Below are 21,005 nucleotides of genomic sequence, written 5' to 3'. Positions count from 1 at the left end.
ATGCTATACATGACATTTTATAAGATTAAATACCAATGTAATAAATGCAAGTTACTTTATAATTTGTAATTTACAGCTGAACTGTGATTTTCCTATTGAAATCCTATACATCCCTTTGCTGAATTGATAAGCAATACGAAGCTTTTGTCAATGTTTTTGAGCAAGTTCGCCAATAAGTTTGCATAAAAAAGCAATATTTAGATAAGGAAATACTTTTTTTCTTTAAAGAAGCCATTAGAGGGTGCATTTGTTTTACAATCTCAATATGTACACAAATCATTGACACAAATCATTGACACAGTAATCACTCGCTTAGTTATAATTAACTGATATCTACACAGTGCCCTTGCATGATATACGTTTAACTCAGTTTATTATCATCTTTAACGTTCGAAGGTGTTGTACGTACAAATGGGAAAGAAATTTAAAATCGACCAGTACAGATACTTTATCTAAAACTAAACCATCACAAATGGGTCTCAAGAAGATAATTTATGGGAGAGGGCATTCACATGTACACGTCAAACACGGAAGCTGTCAAGAAAAGTACACATTTTTGTGATTATTTACAATAGATATGTAGAATGATAATTTGAGAAATTGTTCTTTTAATATTCGTCGATGAAAATCTGATTCTCATTTCCTTCAGCAGCATCATCATCATCATCATCATCATCATCGTAGTATGGCATAACCGTCTGGTCTACCGTAGCCTCGTCGTCATCAAGACTTGATGACCCACTTGATGACGTCAGCAATGGAACATTGAAACATCCCAAGTCTACTTTCTTTGGTTTGGTTAGTTTGATGTACCCTTTGATACCGCCGCTACAGACTCTGCTTGCGTCAATGTCGAAGCAGAATCTCTTGCCCTCCGCGATGTGACAGAAATCATCTAGATCCTCGGCTGACAAAACAAAAATAATATCGTTATATCGTTTATACCGTTAGTTTCTTTTGAAATATTAAATTGTTTACATTGAACTGTGACGAATAACTGCATAGAAATGTGTAGGAATATACAAGATAATGTTTTATGATGAGTGCATTTTTACACTGTCAGTACACACTGCATATTGAGACCCTATTGGAGATAAATATATTTTGGGCACTGACCATGTAACCATGCAACTGTGCTGGTGAAAACAATATATGAGCCGTGCCATGAGAAAACCAACATAGTGGCTTTGCGACCAGCATGGATCCAGACCAGCCTGCGCATCCGCGCAGGATCCATGCTGTTCGCTAACAGATTCTCCAATTCCAATAGGCTTTAAAAGCGAACAGCACGGATCCTGACCAGACTGCGCGGATGCGCAGGCTGGTCTGGATCCATGCTGGTCGCAAACCCACTATGTTGGTTTTCTTATGGCACGGCTCATATATCACATATATCATATTAAAACTGTTCTTATTTTTCGATTTGTTGATTTGCTGCGCGAAAAAAAAAGGTGTTTAAACTATATCAAAATAACTAAAGACCTATTTCGGTTTAAAAGACTGAATTGTACAGTTTGACTTGCTACTGGTCAGTACCAGCGATGTTTGGTGGTAACAATAAAGCTCAGGGCGTAAGATAGTTATTGAATATATTTATGTAAATAAAATTATCCATATAATGACAGCTCTTATAGATCACACATAAACACTCTCAAATGAGGTTGAAAATGTATAAAGTCAGACTCGTTTTCCGTTTTAAATGCTTGACAAACGACAAGAAAAACGTAAAGCATTAAATCATGTAACTTCCGTGAACGCATCCTTGTGTATTCCATGCCAGTGAAATCTAAGTAGAAAATGAATTAAATTATTTTTTTTCTTTAACCCTTATCGTGATGGACATGATTGATTCTGCCTTTGTGATCAGTGTAGATCATGATTAGTGCAGTTTGATTATGTTATTCAGCCAGTATCTTTTTGGTAAGAACCCCTTTTAACAGTTAATGGTATTGTCCAAATTGGAAGATGAAAAAAGTTCATCATAGAAATTTAGCAGGGTGAAATGAAGTTTGTTGGGTCACATGCTATTTGGGATAATACGAATAAAGTGTCTGCTCATAAACAGTCACACACAGATAATGCGTAAACCACGTCAGTTGTCTGGCGGTAGAGCATCAGCTTTGAGTGCGAGTGGTCGTAGGTTCGTTACCTTATAATGCCTCAGATTCTATGATATGAATGCATTATCTGCACATTTATCAAGGGATATTACAAATATATGCAGAATTTAATTTATGTTTGCTGTTTTTTTCTGAAATATCCCCAACTGTGACTCCAAAAATGACTGCCAGTTTCATCAAAGTAGATAGTTTTTACAAATTTCGAGAACTGTGTTTTTGAAAAACTTACAGTCGTGAAACTGCTTGATAAAAGAAACTTTGTCGATCAGAAAGCGGCCTTCAATGACTGCATGTTTGGTTCCATCATGATGGCATTCGTCCACGCTCAGAATTACCACAACTAGAGATACAAAATATATATAGAATCAATTTTCATGGTAATGAATATTACTATTATCTTCAAATCGCATGTTTTAAACGTCATTGTCACAGTTTTCGACAACATAGTGTATCTCGTCTCATAAATGCTACTTCTTTCTATCTTCTTCCCAAATATAATACGAATATTGTAAATTAGACTAGCTTCTAGACTATGATATATCTTTCTTTTTTTACATTTTTATGATTCAATGTAGTGACTTGAGCCAGTTTGATTCCTATGTTCAATGTCATATGATAACTTTAACATCATCCATCTAAGAAAATTTCAAGAATAGACTTGTTCTTTTTCTCTGTGAAATGTAATTACACTAAAATACAAAAACAATAGAATAGTTTTTATTATCAGTGCCGTGGCTAGCCATATTTTCTGACTGCATTTGGAATGCATAACTTTCATGCCACCTTCAAAGTGTAGTTTAATAGTTTCCTTGCAATATGTATTAAAAGCAAACATTTCGAAAGACGACATACAATAAGAATTGTTTATCAAATATGGTATTTAAGCACAGAATAGTTTCCAATGCAATACCTTTGTACCCGTCGTCCATTCCTTTGCAAGTACAGCCGTGGGAACAACACCAACACCGATGTCTGCATCTGTCTAAAGTGATGTCTAAAACGCAAGAGAAATTTAATTAAAGTATAAATTAGAATTGAATGGCCTAAGACTTGATCAGTGTATCTCATTTTCATTCTCATCAACATTGTATTTGTGGATATATGTGTCACGGGTGAGCAAATTGGCTTGCACGAGGTAAATGCTCCATCATAGGTACTCGTGCGTGCAACAGATGAGGCCCGGGGACATTTCTGTTTCACGTTATTATGAAAGTCGCATTGTGATACAATACTATGCCGGTTGATAAAACTGATTTTGCTATAAAGCCTGATACCAGCATCATTCTTTGAAAATATAAGGAGAACTCTCTATTTCGTTTTTCATTTAAAAATTTAATCAAACGGAACTTAGTTACGGACCTAACTCTGTTGATTCTTCCATTCCAATCGCAGGAAGATCAGCATCTTGGTCCATTTGATCTTGAAAACTGGCCAAAGCCTCTGATGACGTCATAAGAGGAAGTCCAAAGCAGCCCATATCTACTCTTTCCGGTCGTGTAAGTCGGAGACAACCCCTCAATGTTTTTGATTTGGTGTCCTGTACATCAATCGCGAAACAAAATTCTTTGCCACCGACTTTTTTGCAAAAATCTTCGAATTGATCGACTGGAAACAAAATGAGTATAGAGTCGGTTTTACATAAACTGGCACACAATTTTCAAGCAATAAACCTACAGATTAATTCTCTTTTCAGAAAGAAACAGTTGTAAACGAAATTTATTTTTTGTTATTTTATTCACCTGCTATCCTTAATGTTTCCATAATCAGACAAGAACGGTATAAAACGAATACTATCGCATAAAAATGATATCAGCATACATTGTAGTTCATGTACACACTTACTGACCGGAAATATGACCCCCGAAGTCAAGCTTACTGGTTAACTTATAACATGCTTGACAACGGATACATTTGCTGCGCACAAGGCGGCATGTGGAAATCATTTAAGTCATCCTTGATTAATTTATACTAATTTATTTTAGCTCGAGTTAGATGAAAGCTTCAAGCTTATTTGAGGCACTCGAGTCCGCCTCCTGGAAACAAACAGTACTGGTATCATATGGCAAGGCGTGGTTTTGACCAAAGTGGCCGACATTTTAACCACGTTACCATCTCTTCCCTTTTTAATAACCTGACAAACTTGATCTGACACATAAGTTTTGTTTATATTGCCAAACAAAATATGTTATTCACTTTCAATAGAAGATACCTTACCTTGAAATTGTTTGGTGAATGACTACTTGCCAATAAAGAATGCAAAGACTCCTTGTCAAATATAATTTACCATCTACGACTGTTTATGTGCTTCTACTGACAATAAACTCACCTGGAAATTGTTTGGTGAATGACTCCTTGCCAACAATACCATTTATGAATTATTATATATAAATTACCCTGAGATTGTTTCGTTGCCAATAAAGAACGTAACGTTATTGTGGCATATTCATAACTCGCCAAAAATGTAGCATTTATGATTGACTATATATGACTCACCTGGGAATTGTTCTTCGAACCACTCTTTGCCAATAAAGAATGTGCCATCAATGACTGTTTTCTTGCAATCACAATGTCTGGTCTCGTCAACAGACAACACCGCATGCACTGAAAAAAATATATTAAGAAAGTTCGAAAAAAGGCCCGTGATTCGGATATAATAGAACGTAAACAGTCAAATAAAATGTCACAAACGATATCATGCTGTACACGACTGATTTTGCCTTTGTGACCAATGTAGATCATGATCAACCTGAACATCCGTGCAGTCTGATCATGATCTGCACTGTTCGCCATTCAGTCAGTATTTTTTTTTTTTTTTTGGTAAGCACCCCTTTTAACAGTTAATACAGTCCAAATTGAAAGATGAACAAGTTCGTTATAGAAATTTAGCAGGGTAAGGGTTAATATAGTTTGATTTCAAAGGGGTTATTCGTGAACAATTAAATACAAAGCACTAGGCCTAGTTAGAAATTTATCTATAACATGTAACACGGGTCTATTAAACATGTTTTCTGCAATGCAACTTATATACTTAAAAAAATCGGCAAAAAAAAAAACAGAAAAAAATTGATCCCACGTAAGGTTTCATAATGGGCGTGTTTGGCAAAATCACAATTCTGGTAACATTTTCACGAATAGAAATTGTTCTGCTATGTAGAATTTAAGTAAGACTTCTCAGAGTCGTAAATAAACACGTGTTCTATAAAGTGGTGGATCTCTGTGCTTGGTGTATGATTACAGACACGTTGTTTTAGGACAAAATTCAAATTATTTAACGCGTCAAACTTTTCAATATTGTATCACATCAATACAAAGATAGTAACATTCCCGTTTTAATAAGTATAAACATGGGTTGCCATTAATTCATTATTTTCGTTCCCGTATACCGAGTCCAGGCTTTACTCTACGGGTACATCCGGATAAATGACGTTACGAGATTACTTCCGGTCTATCAAACGTGCAGAACTACCTTAATCAAAGAAATATTTACTTACCTTTTACACCGGCATCAACGCCGTGACACCAACACCCATGGCTGCTGCATACGCAGTGTCCCTTGCCATGATGATGATGATGATGTGATAGATCCGATTCATCTATGTCAGCGTTGGACCCTAAAACGCAAAAAAAATGATTAAGTAAATACAATTAAGTAAAATTAATTTATTAGGATATTTTCTAAGAATGCAAACCTATTCAAATTCTGTTTAAGAAGAGAACAGCTCAAATGGAATATGCACAAGCTTAGCGTAGATCCGTGCGGAACTTTGCGAAATTTACATTTTCTACTGATCGTCTGCTTTACATTAAAGACAGCGTCACATAAGTATTCTTTATGCCGTCATATTTTTAAATGTTATTATAAATACACTACACTATTCCAAAGTAACAATTTATTCTGTGTTATAATACAATGTAATTCAGAAACAAACAACCGCAAATTAATGATATGTATATTATTTTGTAATAAGTTTTCAAAACATTCAAGCAATATTACTTGCTAGCAATTCCTTCAGTTTTTCCCGCAAAGTAAATCCATGGGCGCACAGAGCAAACCCAACAAGAAAAAGAATTGCGAGCAACTTCATGTTGACGAGCCAACAGCAAGCGAGCGACAGACAAATAAAACTTTATTCAGCAATATATGTAACTACTTTGTCAAGGATTTGGTTAATTTGAATGATTGATAATTTAATTGTCGGTTTCCTCCGTCGGTAATGCCCCTTCTGATAGCAACAGTAGGATCCTGGACTTACACGTAAAATGATTGTATCTAAATGAAGATTGTGCAATCGCAATTCAACAGCTCGCCGGTCCTCTTATGACCTCGGAGGGAAAAAGGGCAGAAGCATCATCCTGACTCTATGCAATAGTGTATTAAGCATAGGATACGGAAATAGCCGATGTTTCACGACTGTGAAAATCCTTGTCGTTGCAACGAATAAATACTTAATGCGAACAGTTTTTTTTTTCTACATGATTATCCTGTATCACGGAGCTCCTAATATCTGTGTTAACCCTTATCATGCTGGACACGATTGATTCTGCTTTTGCGACCAGTGTAGATCATGATCAGCCTGCACATCCGTGCAGTCTGATCAAGATCTGCACAGGTTGACATTCAGTCAGTATCTTTTTGGAAAGCACCCCTTTTAACAGTTAATGGTGCTATCCAAATTGAAAGATGGACAAGTTCATTATAGGAATTTAGAAGGGTAAGGGTTAAGGATTTACTTTTTTGAAAAAATGGTATTGCTTATGACCTCTTGATTTTAATTAATATTTATTTTGCCTAATCCTCTGACTACTAAATATGTATCCTTCAATGATTTCTCTGATTTAATTGTAATAACGTCATTTAGTATTTAACACTTGACCCTTTAATGACCCTTTTGTTTGTACGGTGTTGTACATTTGTCAATGATCACCAGAATGAATAATATTACATGCAAAGTTTGTCAACCAAGAACCCGTGTATTAAGCCGATTATAAAGGGTTTATTGAAGTATTTTATTTTACTTTTCTCTCCAAATGTATTGTTCGGTCGGTCGTATTGCTAGCCGTAGGATATCAAACAATCATATATTACCCATTAGAAATTTAATTAAAAAACGCGTGTTGTATTTTTCTGTATGGATATATAATATTTTAGATAGCTTTTACACTAAAGAGAGTGCCATGCTTTGTTTTAGCAGAAATATAACATGTTGTCTTTGAAACACACACTTATTTATTGGAAATTGAAACGTTTTATAATAATATAAAACATGGAAGTGACTCTTCGAGTAGAGGAATGTTCTTTTTCGTCTAAGTTCTAAAAGGTTATTAAGTCATGTCGGGATACAGTGTGAGAAGGCAGCGGTAAGTACAGAATAGAACAGAACTGAACTTCTGTTGTTTTTTTATTTTTTTATTGGGCCTACAGTCGTACCGACACAATTTAAGTCAAACATCGATTTCCCCCTAGCTTTATATGGCGGCGGAAGACTTCAGACCACCCTCTTGGCATTGTCTTTAGGCAGGGGAGAGCCCCTTGATAAAACCAACAATCTTTCGTAAATCAGCTGGATGGCTTCTACACATGACGAATTCTTCATACCAAGCGTGGTTTCGTACCTAAATCGATGAGGGGCAAATGATTTTAGCCACTCGACCACGGAGGCCTCTTTAACTTCTCTTGAAGTCATTTACATGTACGCATCACAATATTTTCATAAATTCCATCATGAAATGAGCCGTGCCATGAGAAAACCAACATAGTGGGTTTGCGACCAGCATGGATCCTGACCAGCCTGCGCATCCGCGCAGTCTGATCCATGTTGTTCGCTTTCAAAGCCTATTGGAATTAGAGAAACTGTTAGCGAACAGCATGGATCCTGACCAGACTGCGCGGATGCGCAGGCTGGTCTGGATCCATGCTAGTCGCAAACCCACTATGTTGGTTTTCTCATGGCACGGCTCAAATAATGAAACAACAAGATAATGTACATTTTAATTCTAAGGTACACTGGTGTCTTTCTTTCTAAATACATGCATCTATATTTTCGGCATACTTCACATATGTATAATTTCAATTACATTGGCCATATATTTCTTTCTTCAATGTTCATTTATTAGTAGGTATACCTAAGGATTATAGATATTAATTATGTGCTTGAAGTCCGACCGGCCACTGCGGTCATATGGCAATATTCCAGAAGGATTTTCCGGGCTTTGGATACTTGCGCGTGCTTACACTACCTTTCTTGAACCACATACTGACTTGGTCAACGTACATGACTTATTCTACTAATTTTATATATAGTTAGCAGTCAGTGACATTGACATTTAAACATTTCATGAATATAAGATAAAATCAAAAACTTTTGGTTTTACTTCCTAAATGTAAATGTACCTTAGTTCTTAATGTATGCTTTCTGTCGAAAAACACAATGTTTGTTAAAACAGATATGAATGAAGAAGCTGACAGCTTTTTGTATGCTTATGTGTGTGCCTATCCTGTTCACGTCTGTTCTATTCAAACAACTGACCGCATCGATAACCTGTTGGTAAAGCGCCCGCTTCGAGTGCGGAGGGTCGTGGGTTCGATCCCTGGCCGAGTAATACCAAATACGTAAAAATTGATACTAGTAGCTTCCTCGCTTGGCGCTCAGCATTGAGAGGGTAGTACTAGGACTGGTCAGCCCGGTGTCAGTATAATGTGACTGGACGGGGTATCATGTCACGTGTCTACGGCGTGATATTCCAGTGGGACAGCACTATAAAGTTGGACATTGTGCTCACTGCTACAAGAAAACACCGTCATTTATATGACTGAAAACTTGTTGAAAAAGACGGCACTCCCGAACACACACACACACACAGGCAAACACAAACAGACGCACACACACTCTCTCTCTATTCAAACAAGTGCGTGCTCGATTCTCCGCGTTGGACTAAACATAATATTAAGACAGAAAGACACATGCCTGGTTTGTGTTATAGTTGAAACTGATCAGAAATCTCCCAGCTTTTCTAAAGAAGTAATTATAGCAAAAAGCATGTTTTCTTAAATATATTTTTTTCACATTTCCATAGCAATTGTAAAATTGATAATTTCAAGAGTGGTTGAAGCAACTTCAGCGAATCTTTTCTGTGCTTTAATTTAGTGAAGAAAGCTTTCTCATTTGCTTAATTTCAAAATAAAAGAAAAAAATCGCTTCACTTCCTTTCAGGCGGTTTACTAAGACTTAAAATGTTGAGATCTTAATACGTGTATGAGTACACATTAATTTGAAAACTATTGATTTTAAAAGTAAAAAAAAAAAAAAAAAACAGGGTTTAAAACCATTTTACAAACGCGTACGTTTATTTGAAAAAATGTACCACTGACGATTTGTGAATACCAGCTTAATGAAAGACTTCATGAGCTTTGAGATGATTATACAATAATAACTTTTGTTTCCAAACAAAATACCCAATTTTTCCAACACTGAACGAAGGAAGGTACTAATAAACATCTAAAGTAACAGCTGAATGACAAATAATTAAAGAACAAATACAGGAAGTATATGTTGTACGGTAGCAGCAGTGTCAGGTATATGTTATTTTTTATCTCAAAATTAGGCCGCTAATTTCACGCTGCTATGTCGCTAGGCTGCTAACTTCGCGCACATCTCGAAATGTCCAGTTATATGTCTTAGAATTTTGAGTTACTAGGTCGAAATTTTGATTGAAGCGAGTCGAAGTTTTAATACATATCTTAAAATCTTAAAATTACTAATTACACGGTTGAAATTTTCATTAAGAGGAGCCAGAGTTTCTAACGATAAATGTCCAGATACATTTGTTAAAATTTCGAGTTACTATAGGTCGAATTTGTTATTTAGACTAGACGAAGTTTCGCGTTATTAATTAAAAAGTTCGACACAGCTTCTTGCCTTTTTATTCCTTAAACGTCTGAGCTAAATAAGGCAAGGCAAATCACGTTGATTTCCGTACTCGGATTATCAATGTACAAAGTCAGACTTTAGATTGTCCTCTTTCATCCGATTTGAAGTTTTTTCCTACTTGATACAAGAATAAACAAAGCAGTAAAGAAATTAAGCGCTTGTTAACAAGATTACATTAAAAGGTAAAACACACAATGTAAACAATGGAAGATTATAATCTTTTAGACAAGAGAAAATAGACCAATGGATCGGACTATGAATAGATAATGAAACGTTAGAGTCTAAAAATAATGTAAATAAGACACGAAATATATAAAAGAAAAGCAAATGTGCATACTTTTTTTCTACAGGTGGCATTTTGTATTGTCGTCTGCTATTGTTGTACTATTTGTTTTATTGGATCTAAATTGAGAATTTTTAATTGTAGCTGTAGAAAATGAAAATAACACAGTTTTAAATACTTTACAGACGGTCTTCATTCCTCAGGGTGTGAAGATATACAAGCATAATAGAAACTGATAAATACGTTTTGAAAATATGTTAAAAAATGATTGAAAATGTAAAACAAAGTGACGTAACTGGATAAAAATTTGACGGATACCTTAAAATACTTATTAATATAATAAAATCGTTTTTCAAACAATTAAAAAATAGATCACTTATTAAATGCACTATTTTCTGTTGACTTACTACTATTTTCTCCGACCGAGATGGCGGTGCAGCTTTATGCGCTGCAAGACATTGGATTAGGGGAACTATACGATGAAATTTGTGACATTGAGAACAAGGAACAAGCTTATATTTACGTTGCTAAACCACCCGCTAAAGCAAAAAGGTAAATGACGTTTGTTCTCTTTCTTATGTGCTAAATAGGATTTACATTTCGGTTAGTATAATTTTATGGTTTCATTGTGAAGCGGGACGCAGTGAAATTTATTACTTGTTACATCGGTTTTATAAATGGTGGCCTAAGTTTCTAAGGATCTTTGTATCTGAACGATGAGTATTTAAGGAACACAAGAAACCTTAAAATTACGAACGGTTGTTTATATTTAGGGTTAAAATTTACCTTTTCTGTGCCGTTATATTCATTTCAGGATCCTTAAAACATTCTCTTTTTTTTGTTCAGTTAGGGAGAAAGAACACGTCATATTTAACATGCTAAATCTAAGGATTTTTTCTACTTTCTCCTAAATGAAATTTTATCTATAAAATGAATTTTAATCCCACTAAAGTATGAACAATTAGAAGATTTTCAAATTGCACTCAAATAAATCAATCAATTAGGTTTACGTAGATAAGAAGAAGTTTTGTAAACACTTATTCATAACAAGGAAATCGATCAAACTCGTATTTGAAACACTTAAACAGACATACTTAATCTGAAGGGCCTAACTAGGATTTGCACTTGAAGCACTCGACAGGAGTAGCCTATCGCTGATTAGCCACCATACACTTATTAAAGTCCTGGTTGATGTCATTTGGACCTGTTAACTGATATTTTTGAGACCTTGAATACTTCTTGTTTGCAACTAAAAATGTTTACAAAATGTCCACTAGGATGCTCAGTTATTAAACATTATTTTTTTCCCACTTTTACGACCCTCAGTTTGTAGATTAGCGTATGCAAAGGGTCTTACTCTTTCTACATATGAAACGTACTCACAATTTTTGTTTCAACATTTTTATTTCGATAACTATGTTGTACATTGCAATTACATTATAAAATCATTTTACAAGTACGAATTCAAAGTGATTAGAACGAAAGAAGACACAATGTTACGATATATGTGTATTTAAATGTGTGGTAGAAGCTAAATGCAGGTAATCATAAATTTGCGGACCAACTGTCTTTATATAAACGGTAAGTAAATGTTGGCCATAAAAATATTAAAACAAACTATGACGAAAGTGCTTGGAACTTGAATAAGCCCTACTGTAAGTGTGAGATTTTAAAAAAATTTGAATATGAACGACGTGTGTTATTTGGGGGATTTTACGTGTATGCGTACTAAAATGTTTTATTTCCAACTATCTGTTAAATATATAATAATTGAGCCTCACCATGAGAAAACCAATATAGTTCATTTGCGACCAGCATGGATCCAAACCAGCCTGCGCATCCGCGCAGTCTAGTCAGGATCCATGCTGTTCGCTAACGGTTTCGCTAATTGCAATAGACTTTGAAAGCGAACAGTATGGACCCTGGCCAGACTGCGCTGATCGCAAGTGCGCTATGTTGGTTTTCTCATGGCGCGGCTCATATCATTACACGACGCTGTTGTACTATTGACCGGACCGTAGATCTACACAAACTTTTACGGACTGGGCCTATGTCAAAACTAAAAATCTATCTTTTTGATGTCATGTGATAAAACACTAACTGAATGAGGCTCGGGACAATAATAATTACATCTAATTGCATGACTCACCGTCATGTGATTGTGCTTTTGACTGTAGTTCAACGCAGTCAAAAATTTAGTAAATTCTAACGTCGTGTAATAAAACACGTATTTAATTTGCCTGTCAGTAAAAAACATTTATTTGACCGATAGTCAAAATTCTATGCCGAAGAACTTCGGAGCTCGAGCTAATGCTTTTGACTAGTGACCGGCAAGCCATGCATTAAGTGTATACCATTGACTTAAATCTGTCTCACCTAAGTAAAAAATATGAGTGCCGAGGACAGGATATGCCATTTTGCCGGATTCAGATCTGCTTTCTGTCGCTAATGAAGCTTTGGCTTTTCTCTGCTGTATTTAGGCATAGTCAAATATGTATTTTGAATAATATTTAAGCAGTTGTCAATACGTTTAAATACAATGACTGCGACAAATTGAAAATGCAATTTAAGCCTGTTTTAACTAACGCTACGCAAATATATTCATAATCTTATTTTCTCTGTATGCAATCACTACAATATTTGTTTTAAATGCGTCGATGAAATATCTCCAATACATTTGTCCTTTGACAAATATGGGTCACAAGACATATTTGAAAATATAAGCCCTTTAATCTGATTAAATATGTTTTACGATTGACCTTGTGGAATATATCTGTAGTGTGAATGCCTTGTAAATCGCCAAATACTGTCACAGTTGATTATGTAAATTAAAAAAATATCAAATAACAATTTGTAACTTTATTAAGACGCATTTAAAATATTTTTGTAACTATGAAATTTACAGGATTGCCAGATTAAAAAGAAAGAAAACAGTTTTTTAAAAAAACACGCTAAAATGAGTCATTCTGACACTGTCTCAAAAATGAAATCATAACTCCTCCAATAATGATATCTAAATTCATATATATATACATACATGTATTGCATTTTATAGACGAAAAGGGAGAAACACGCAGAGTAAATTTAAAAATGTGTTTACCTTTCGGCAAATAAAATGAATGTGCGGTAAAGTTTTCCGCGACACATGAAATGAACTTGACCCTTGCTGCACACATTGAATTACAGTCTATCAGCTGTTTTCTGCAGTAACGGATCTTTCGTCATTTGATAAAATGACGGACTAATAAATCAAAAGCGGCGGGTTCGAATCTTTTCCCCAGTCAAAGTTACTATTTCATGATGATAACATATTAACCATGTAGTCTATCTATATTTGCGTGCTTTGCTCACCGTTTCTTCACGAACAGCCTCCCATGTTTATACCCTGTCACACTCACAGTCATATTAAAACAGTATTTACCCACGTCTCGAGCAATAGCATCCTCCACTCCCACCCACACCCCATCCACACACCAACTCTGTGACTGGTGCAGTTTCAATAGATTAAAGCCTTGCAGATGTTCGTCATGACTGAATAAAAACACGTATATATAAGTTCTCCATCCCTGTTATAAATATCTGGTTAAGTGAGCTACCTCTTATTGAAATGGTCGGCATCAAATCTCCCGCATTGAGTGTACGCACGCATTGAATGTACACATCTAAACCTATGTTAAACCTAACCCTAACCTATAGTCAGTATATAGTACACTCAATACGTGCGTACATCCAATAGGGGCGATTTCATGTTGACGTTATCGAAATACGGTATCCAGTACGATTAGTTTTAATAAATACGCAACTAAATGAATCATATAGTCACAGTCTTACTACTGACTTGACAAAATAAGTGCTTACAATTAGCATTAGAATGGTTTACAACAGATCTGATTTACCCTCGGAGATCATACCCAGTGAACAAGGATGTATTAAATGTCATAAGTTCATAACGCTGTATTTGGAGATCCAGTATTTGAAAACATGATTCTGAAAATATTTTTTAAATAGAGCAGTGCCTATGCTGCATACCAAATCAGATATCAAAGTTCAGATTTATAGCCTCGGGCCCTGATGGCATAATTACGAAGCGATGCGATCGTCCCTTGTTGGATCGAATTCGCGGTATTAGCGAAACTTTGAAAAGAAAGAAAAGACAGAAAATAGATAAAATACTTAAAAAAATGATTAATTGTTCAGTACATGCATGCACCGAGGTAACCGCCCGATTGCACGTGCGTTTTATCCGATAATACGGTGCATAAAACAGAATAAATCGGGTATTAATGAAACATTGATTAAGAAAATAAAGCGCCTACAATTCATTGATTATCCTTCATTTGGTAGTCACGTCCTGTCAAAATTATTGAATATAGCCCGTTTTTATGTTCATAATAGTTATTACTTTAAGTGGTAATACGATATGAAGATATACCCTGATTGACGAAATATTGACATTATTTTGTTACAAAATAATAATGCTATAATGTTTTATTGACATAGACGAAAAACATAAACTGGGGCATACCATTCTATTTACCGATATAGGATGTTTGATGTGTTTTTGGAATTTAATTCAGTTTCGTGCTTAAGATTAATTAATTTGAACAAGAAATGTAAAATTTATACAAACCGAAACATTATCTCTTCTGGACTTCAAAACACATTGAAAGGTTTAAGTTACACAGAGATAATTATAACTCCATTTGTATGCATTATCGAAATGTTTTCAAATCTGAAATTGAATTGTATCTTGTCAAACAGATCTCTACTCGGACTTTTATTCAAGAGAAACGAAATTAAACATTTATTTAGTTAATTCAGTTGTGGTAATATTTCTCGTATGCAGGGAATGCTGTGAACAAACTTGCAAAGAATTAATTATTTCAGTGGCTAGGATACATATGACAGCTCGGAATTCCGTACTAGTGAGCATAGGGTGTCTTTGAGTACTGTTATGAACTTAGATTGAATTCAAAATACTTTCTTTAATCTCATCATGAAATTTCTGCTAGTAAAATGATCGAATTTATTCGTGGCGTTAATTGAAACTGAATAAACATGTTGACAACTGAAAGTTGATTTGAATAAAAACGGGAAATATGAGTTTGGATTTTCATTTACCGCCGATTCAGATACCCCCTGTGCAGCCCCCTGTTGTTCTTACTGATCCTTATAGAGGCAGTCACGTGTTGAGGTAAGTTAGAGTTAGAAAAGGGGCGAGGATAGATTTGCGTGGGGTCCGTGGACCTATTGAGTGTGATTTATGACGTTTTTGCTTTTATAAAGTACGTTTGAAACCTCTATGACGGGTATGGCAAATGAGTACTTTTTATTTCGGTTTATTGCACGTGAAAATAATGCAAGTTCAAGCACGTGAAAACTGCTCGATATACTATCTTCACAGTATGATATAATTCCTATAAGTTATGAATAGAATTGAAAATAAGCCACTATACTCTACATAGTTAAGACTTTCACACCACGGGAATAATGAGTTACTCTGGTCAGCTGTTTAAATTATAAAAAAGCAACTAGATGTTTTAATGATTTATCTTTCTACAAACAAACCAAACTGTTTGTTGTACACATCGCAAGAATGCATTTAAATCAGTTAAATTAAGATTTACACACGATAGATTTGCAATATATGTAACATTATTGCGCGATAAAATGCAAGCGATATAATCTTAATGTGACAAAATGCAAAACCTTATCGGATTATGCATTGACCGGCCGTCAAATAGTTTTGCATACAATTAAGCCCTGCATATCAGTTTTGCAACTACAAGGTCATTTAACAAGTAGAGATAAATCACGTATGAAAGATTAAAAAAAGTAAATTGTGTTGCCTTAAAATTACGCTATATATTTTTATTTTCCTGCCACGATATGTTCATTTTATTATCTGACGAAGGGTAGTGAAAACAATGACTGAAACAAAATTCAATTTCATAGCACCAACAGCTACGTTATCGCAACAAGTAAAAACAAGGTAGGATATATTCAAGAGCGCCTGACTCTTACCCCGGAGACTGCTGACTTACTGACTGACTATTTAAGTTTAATTACGGTCCATCCGCCCTTTCAGACACAATGAAGCATATAAATGCCACGTATTCTTAAAGTGTGTTTTGGTTCTAATGTAGGGGTATTGATTACCTCTCTGCAATTCCCAGAGAGTTTCGTCCAAAGAGCAAGAATCTAGTGCCAAATTGCGACTGTAAGTACAGCGGCCAATGAGACCTAAACGTACTCAAGTCCGGAGCCCGCAGACTGCGCTCTCCATTTTTCATTATATATGCTCGAGAACTGGTCTGAGGTCCAAGGCATAGTAAGCTGTAAGAACCGTGTCCTTCCAACTGTTGCAATATATATCTATCAGTTTAAACTAAACTCGAACATGTTTTCTTCTTTTTCAGATGGAACAAGTCTCGGGGACAGCCGGACAGCAGCCGGCTGACACAGACTATGACCCGGGAGTCGTCATTTAATCTTTCGATTGACGATGACGATATGAATTCAACATGTACACCGTACCGTTTACCCAGACTGTCACCGAGATTGGGGGACCAGTCACCAAATTCTGATACAGACAACTCGCACGATGATTCAAAATCAAATGATAAAGTTTGGAGCCGCTATGGCTATGAGAAAATTATAAGGTACTTTAACAGGTTTCTTCATTTTTGTTCCAATTTTGTAAAATGTGAGCTGGAAATTTAATAGAATTAATACGTAAACGTAGAAAAGCAATATTATGCAGTAAAGATAATCCTTGTTGAATCTATTTTTATTTTAAAATTAACTACATTCGCATTGTTATATGCAAGTTAACTGGGCATAACTCTAAACAATATATAGCAAAGTTCTTAAATGAATTGTCTCCCTTACAATCCGAGTAAGGCGCAGATTTATGTAAATGGATGACATTTTGTCTTTCTAGAATCCCCGAATTAAGTCCACAGATTCGAATGTTGGTACCACCACCGAAGTCGTACGCCAGTCCAAGTCCATATCAAACTCCAGCCCCTAGGTTTAAGAATGCTGCAATAACTCCAACAGCCCGGTCCGTGCCATGGCACCTCGGCCGGGATATAGACGATTCACATTTACAACTATATCAAAGGTATAAATAGTTCAGAATAATGATAATGCAGGCTGTAGTTATAGCTATTTATTGCTACTACCTTTACTTTTCATGATTATGATGATGATGACTGCGGTGATGATGATAGTTATGATGATGTTGTTGTTGATGATGATGTTGTTGATGATGATGATGATGATGATACGATACGATACGATACGATACGATATGATGAGTATGCGGTTTCTGATAAGTTTGATGATAATTGCGTTTAGGATATTATGACAATACTGACACTTATCAAAACCTAAAAGTGGTTTTATTATAAACCTGCGTCACTGTTATTGGAAAATTATTCAAATAATTCATATTTTATTTCTTGACAAGTTCCGTTTAATTGCAGTTTCTATGGTACGGAAACGTTTACGGGCCTCGTAATGTCGTGTCGGATAACGCAGATATCGATATATTTTCGAAATATTTTTTTCTATACTTACCGTTCTTTCAGCAATCATTCACGTGTTCATGATGAGGATTATTCGTCACGTCAAACTAGGTTAGAACCAACGCCAACACCAATATCCAGGAGTGAATCCCCCGCCAAATCTGTGAAAAGTATACACTGGATTTTGGGACACAATCGCTACCATACGTTTGATAAAAAGGTATATTTATTTTCTTTTACCAAAAAAAAAAAAGCACACACATAAAATTTTTCAGCTAAAATGATTGTATCTATCTAGTTTATGTGAGCCCTATGGTGCAAAGAGTAGAAATGTCAGTATGTCAAGAAAGCTATATAAACCTGTAGGTGATAGGCGAAAACGATTTCAAAGTTATACCCGTGCGATCTATTACCTTCAGGCTTCCGTAAATATTTATTATATTATTGTACCTTTCATGACAAGGGAAGATTTAATTTTTCAGCACACGTCATTAGATACATTAACAAAAACAACCAACATACGGTACACGAATATATACTTAGTTAAAACTTAGTAGTTTCGAATATGTTAAATATATCGGATGCCCATGTTTCACAGAAATACTTAATATTTGGATATTTCCTTCAAATGTAGAAAATACTGATCAAATGAGTTAAATGATCTTTGAGTGGTAGTACGTATTTATGCTGCATTTAGCTATTGAAATACACGTATTTAGTGTATATTGTTTTAAACCTAATACACAGTACTGTAGATACATATAAACGCACAATTAATAGTTCTATGTTTACATATGTTGTAATTGTTCATATTTCAGATAAAAAATTTGAGACCAGTTTATCTTTAATTAGACAATATGTAAGTCTTATTAATATTTCAGGGTCGAAGTCACATTCAGGGTCCATATTCAAGAGAGTTCAATGTGACGTGTATGCCGCCAAATAACTGGCTCAAAATGAAGTGGGGACGTTCAAAGACTATTATCCACTAGGTTAAGACTTAACAAATTAGCAGCGATGATTTAGAATATTAAATAATGTAGAAAATTGTGCTGGTCGATTAGTGCCAAATATAACCAGTTAAAAAACCTCGCTTTGTCTATGTTTAAGTATTTATTTTATTTGTTAAAATTAATTCAAAGTTATCCAAGACAAAGCAGTCATTGTAAGTTGTAACCAATTTCGACTTCGAATGAAGGCAACATAATTATGTATCTTTAAGTGCAATTCAGTGTAAGGTTTTCGAAAACGGAAAAGAAGTGAATATATTGTTCAAATGCTCTTAAAAATTGAAAATTCAAACAGGATATTTGTGTAGTATAAGAGGGAACGAACTATTAAAGATACATTTTTAGTTATCAAAATACATTTCATATAAGGTGATGGAGATCTTCGCAAAGAAAAAATTCATCTCGACATACTAATACAAAGAACTCTATTAAAATAATAGTGTTTAGTGTCGTGTATTTTAAAGGCTGGGTACATGTAGTCACTTTGACTAGGTGTATAAGGTGTATCAACACATTTTTTTTTGTGAATGTCAACCGCAACACCTTAGATGATAACGTTAATTACATAGTGTATATAGTTGTTATTATTATTTCGTGATTTTAATCTTAACGCACACAAATAAATTATTTCTTTGTAAAATTTGTTCATACTGGATCGTGTCAGACCGAATTTTCTATTAAAGAAAGACTTTTGAAAAAAGGTATTGCCGCTTTCATATCAATAACTTGTTCAGTTTCGTAATAAAGTGATATGATATCACAGAACAACCCTCCTTTTCGTTAATGAATAAGTTGTCTAAAACATGAAAGAGGAATAAAATTTTGCCGATTTTAATCATTTCAATACCAGATGATGACCTCGCAGAGTAAGTGGTCATGTGGTCTAGACTGCCCCATTTTTCATAAATTAGACGACTATAAAACTTCAGCTGCTCTTACAGAGTGACCATTTTTTTTCAATTTATAAGACTATAAAATTTCAACTGCTGTTATGACTTTTTTGGCCAACTTATTTTTAGATTATGTTAGCGGGAATATAATAATGGAACTGTGACTTGAAAAATTATATGTGTGCAATCTCATAACGTTAATACATGAATGGTTCTTAGAAAACTAAAGGAAAAAGCTAGAATTGATAATTCTTCAATAAGCCGCAATATTTTTCCCTCTTCGAATGTTGTTTATGCGATATATTTAAAAACTATCTGTGATAACAATTAAGACGTACAAAAGCTAATGCGTTTATGTTTATCTCATGCATAGTTCCGTTGATTTCTCCGTGTAACGTACAGACATAATGACTGTGCATTATTCCATTTTAAGCAGTTTTCCTAGAGCACTGAAGGAAAACGATTCCGGAAATTCGTTCCAATACGTTTATAGCACATGAGTTCCCAGCCACTTCGTGTGACTTGTTAATTTTCTTTGTTTGTGCAAAGTTCCGCAACCGTCTGCTGGATAATATCCGGTGATTTCGCCTGCACCAGACTTGTTATATACTTTCAACACGCAAGGTAAAAGGACACCACTATCCTGGATTGTCCTTTTCCTCCGCGCTAACTCCGTATTGTTTTTCATGATATGCACGTTTTCCTGAAAGCTGTTTATGTTTTTTCCACTGTATTCCTCTTTCACATCTCCCCCCGTCCCCTCCACCCCGTCCCCAATTGATATATAATTTTCACAAAGTAAAAGTTCTTTGTATATGGGTATTTGAAGCACTCTGTCTGCTATCATTCATGTTTTATGTAAATCGGGCAGATCAGTAACCAATATCTTTCAATGATTTGACCTAGTGATCTCGTCTTCCACCAAAGTTACCAAGTTACAAATTCATCCTAGATTTGAAACAGGCAAACATTCTGACCATGTATCACGAAGAACAAGTACAAAATGTGGCCCCTACAGACTGAACAAAGTGTTTCTATGATTTAACCTAGTGATATAGTTTCTTACTACACTTCTATCACCACTTTTCGACCTGAATTAGGGACAAACATGCTGACAAAGATATATGATGATCAAGTTGAAAATGTGACCAGTGTATACAAGATTTTTCTATGATTTGACCTAATGACATACTTGACTCAAAGAAACCAGTTTTGATTTTGACCTAAATTTCATTCTGGCAA

At 35.0% G+C, this 21,005-nt stretch overlaps 2 protein-coding genes across 4 annotated transcripts; one reads left to right on the top strand and one right to left on the bottom strand.

The window, feature by feature from the left end:
* Positions 1 to 423: 423 nt before the first annotated feature.
* LOC123539268 (uncharacterized) lies at positions 424 to 6,275 on the bottom strand. Its single transcript, XM_045323828.2, has 7 exons — positions 6,115 to 6,275; positions 5,612 to 5,731; positions 4,614 to 4,721; positions 3,480 to 3,725; positions 3,031 to 3,114; positions 2,350 to 2,460; positions 424 to 907 (listed from the first exon to the last, which is right to left on the bottom strand). Exons 1-7 carry the CDS (start codon positions 6,203 to 6,205, stop codon positions 609 to 611), a joined length of 1,059 nt encoding a protein of 352 aa, XP_045179763.2. The 5' UTR covers positions 6,206 to 6,275; the 3' UTR covers positions 424 to 608.
* Positions 6,276 to 7,173: 898 nt separating this feature from the next.
* LOC123539269 (uncharacterized) lies at positions 7,174 to 20,110 on the top strand. Of its 3 annotated transcripts, none has more exons than XM_053530000.1 (5): positions 7,174 to 7,478; positions 16,751 to 16,993; positions 17,275 to 17,457; positions 17,927 to 18,083; positions 18,745 to 20,110. In XM_053530000.1, the coding sequence occupies exons 1-5, from the start codon at positions 7,450 to 7,452 to the stop codon at positions 18,853 to 18,855; spliced, it is 723 nt and encodes a 240-aa protein (XP_053385975.1). In that variant the 5' UTR covers positions 7,174 to 7,449; the 3' UTR covers positions 18,856 to 20,110. The 3 variants fall into 3 exon arrangements, with proteins under 3 accessions (XP_053385975.1, XP_045179765.2, XP_053385974.1); XM_045323830.2 differs by lacking the exon at positions 7,174 to 7,478 and adding an exon at positions 10,319 to 10,883; XM_053529999.1 differs by lacking the exon at positions 7,174 to 7,478 and adding an exon at positions 14,810 to 15,525.
* Positions 20,111 to 21,005: the final 895 nt, after the last annotated feature.

This window comes from Mercenaria mercenaria, chromosome 18, assembly GCF_021730395.1.
Source record: "Mercenaria mercenaria strain notata chromosome 18, MADL_Memer_1, whole genome shotgun sequence".
Taxonomy (NCBI): Eukaryota; Metazoa; Mollusca; class Bivalvia; order Venerida; family Veneridae; genus Mercenaria; species Mercenaria mercenaria.
Note: the sequence above shows the minus strand (reverse complement) of the source record. Positions and strands in the feature narration are given on the sequence as shown.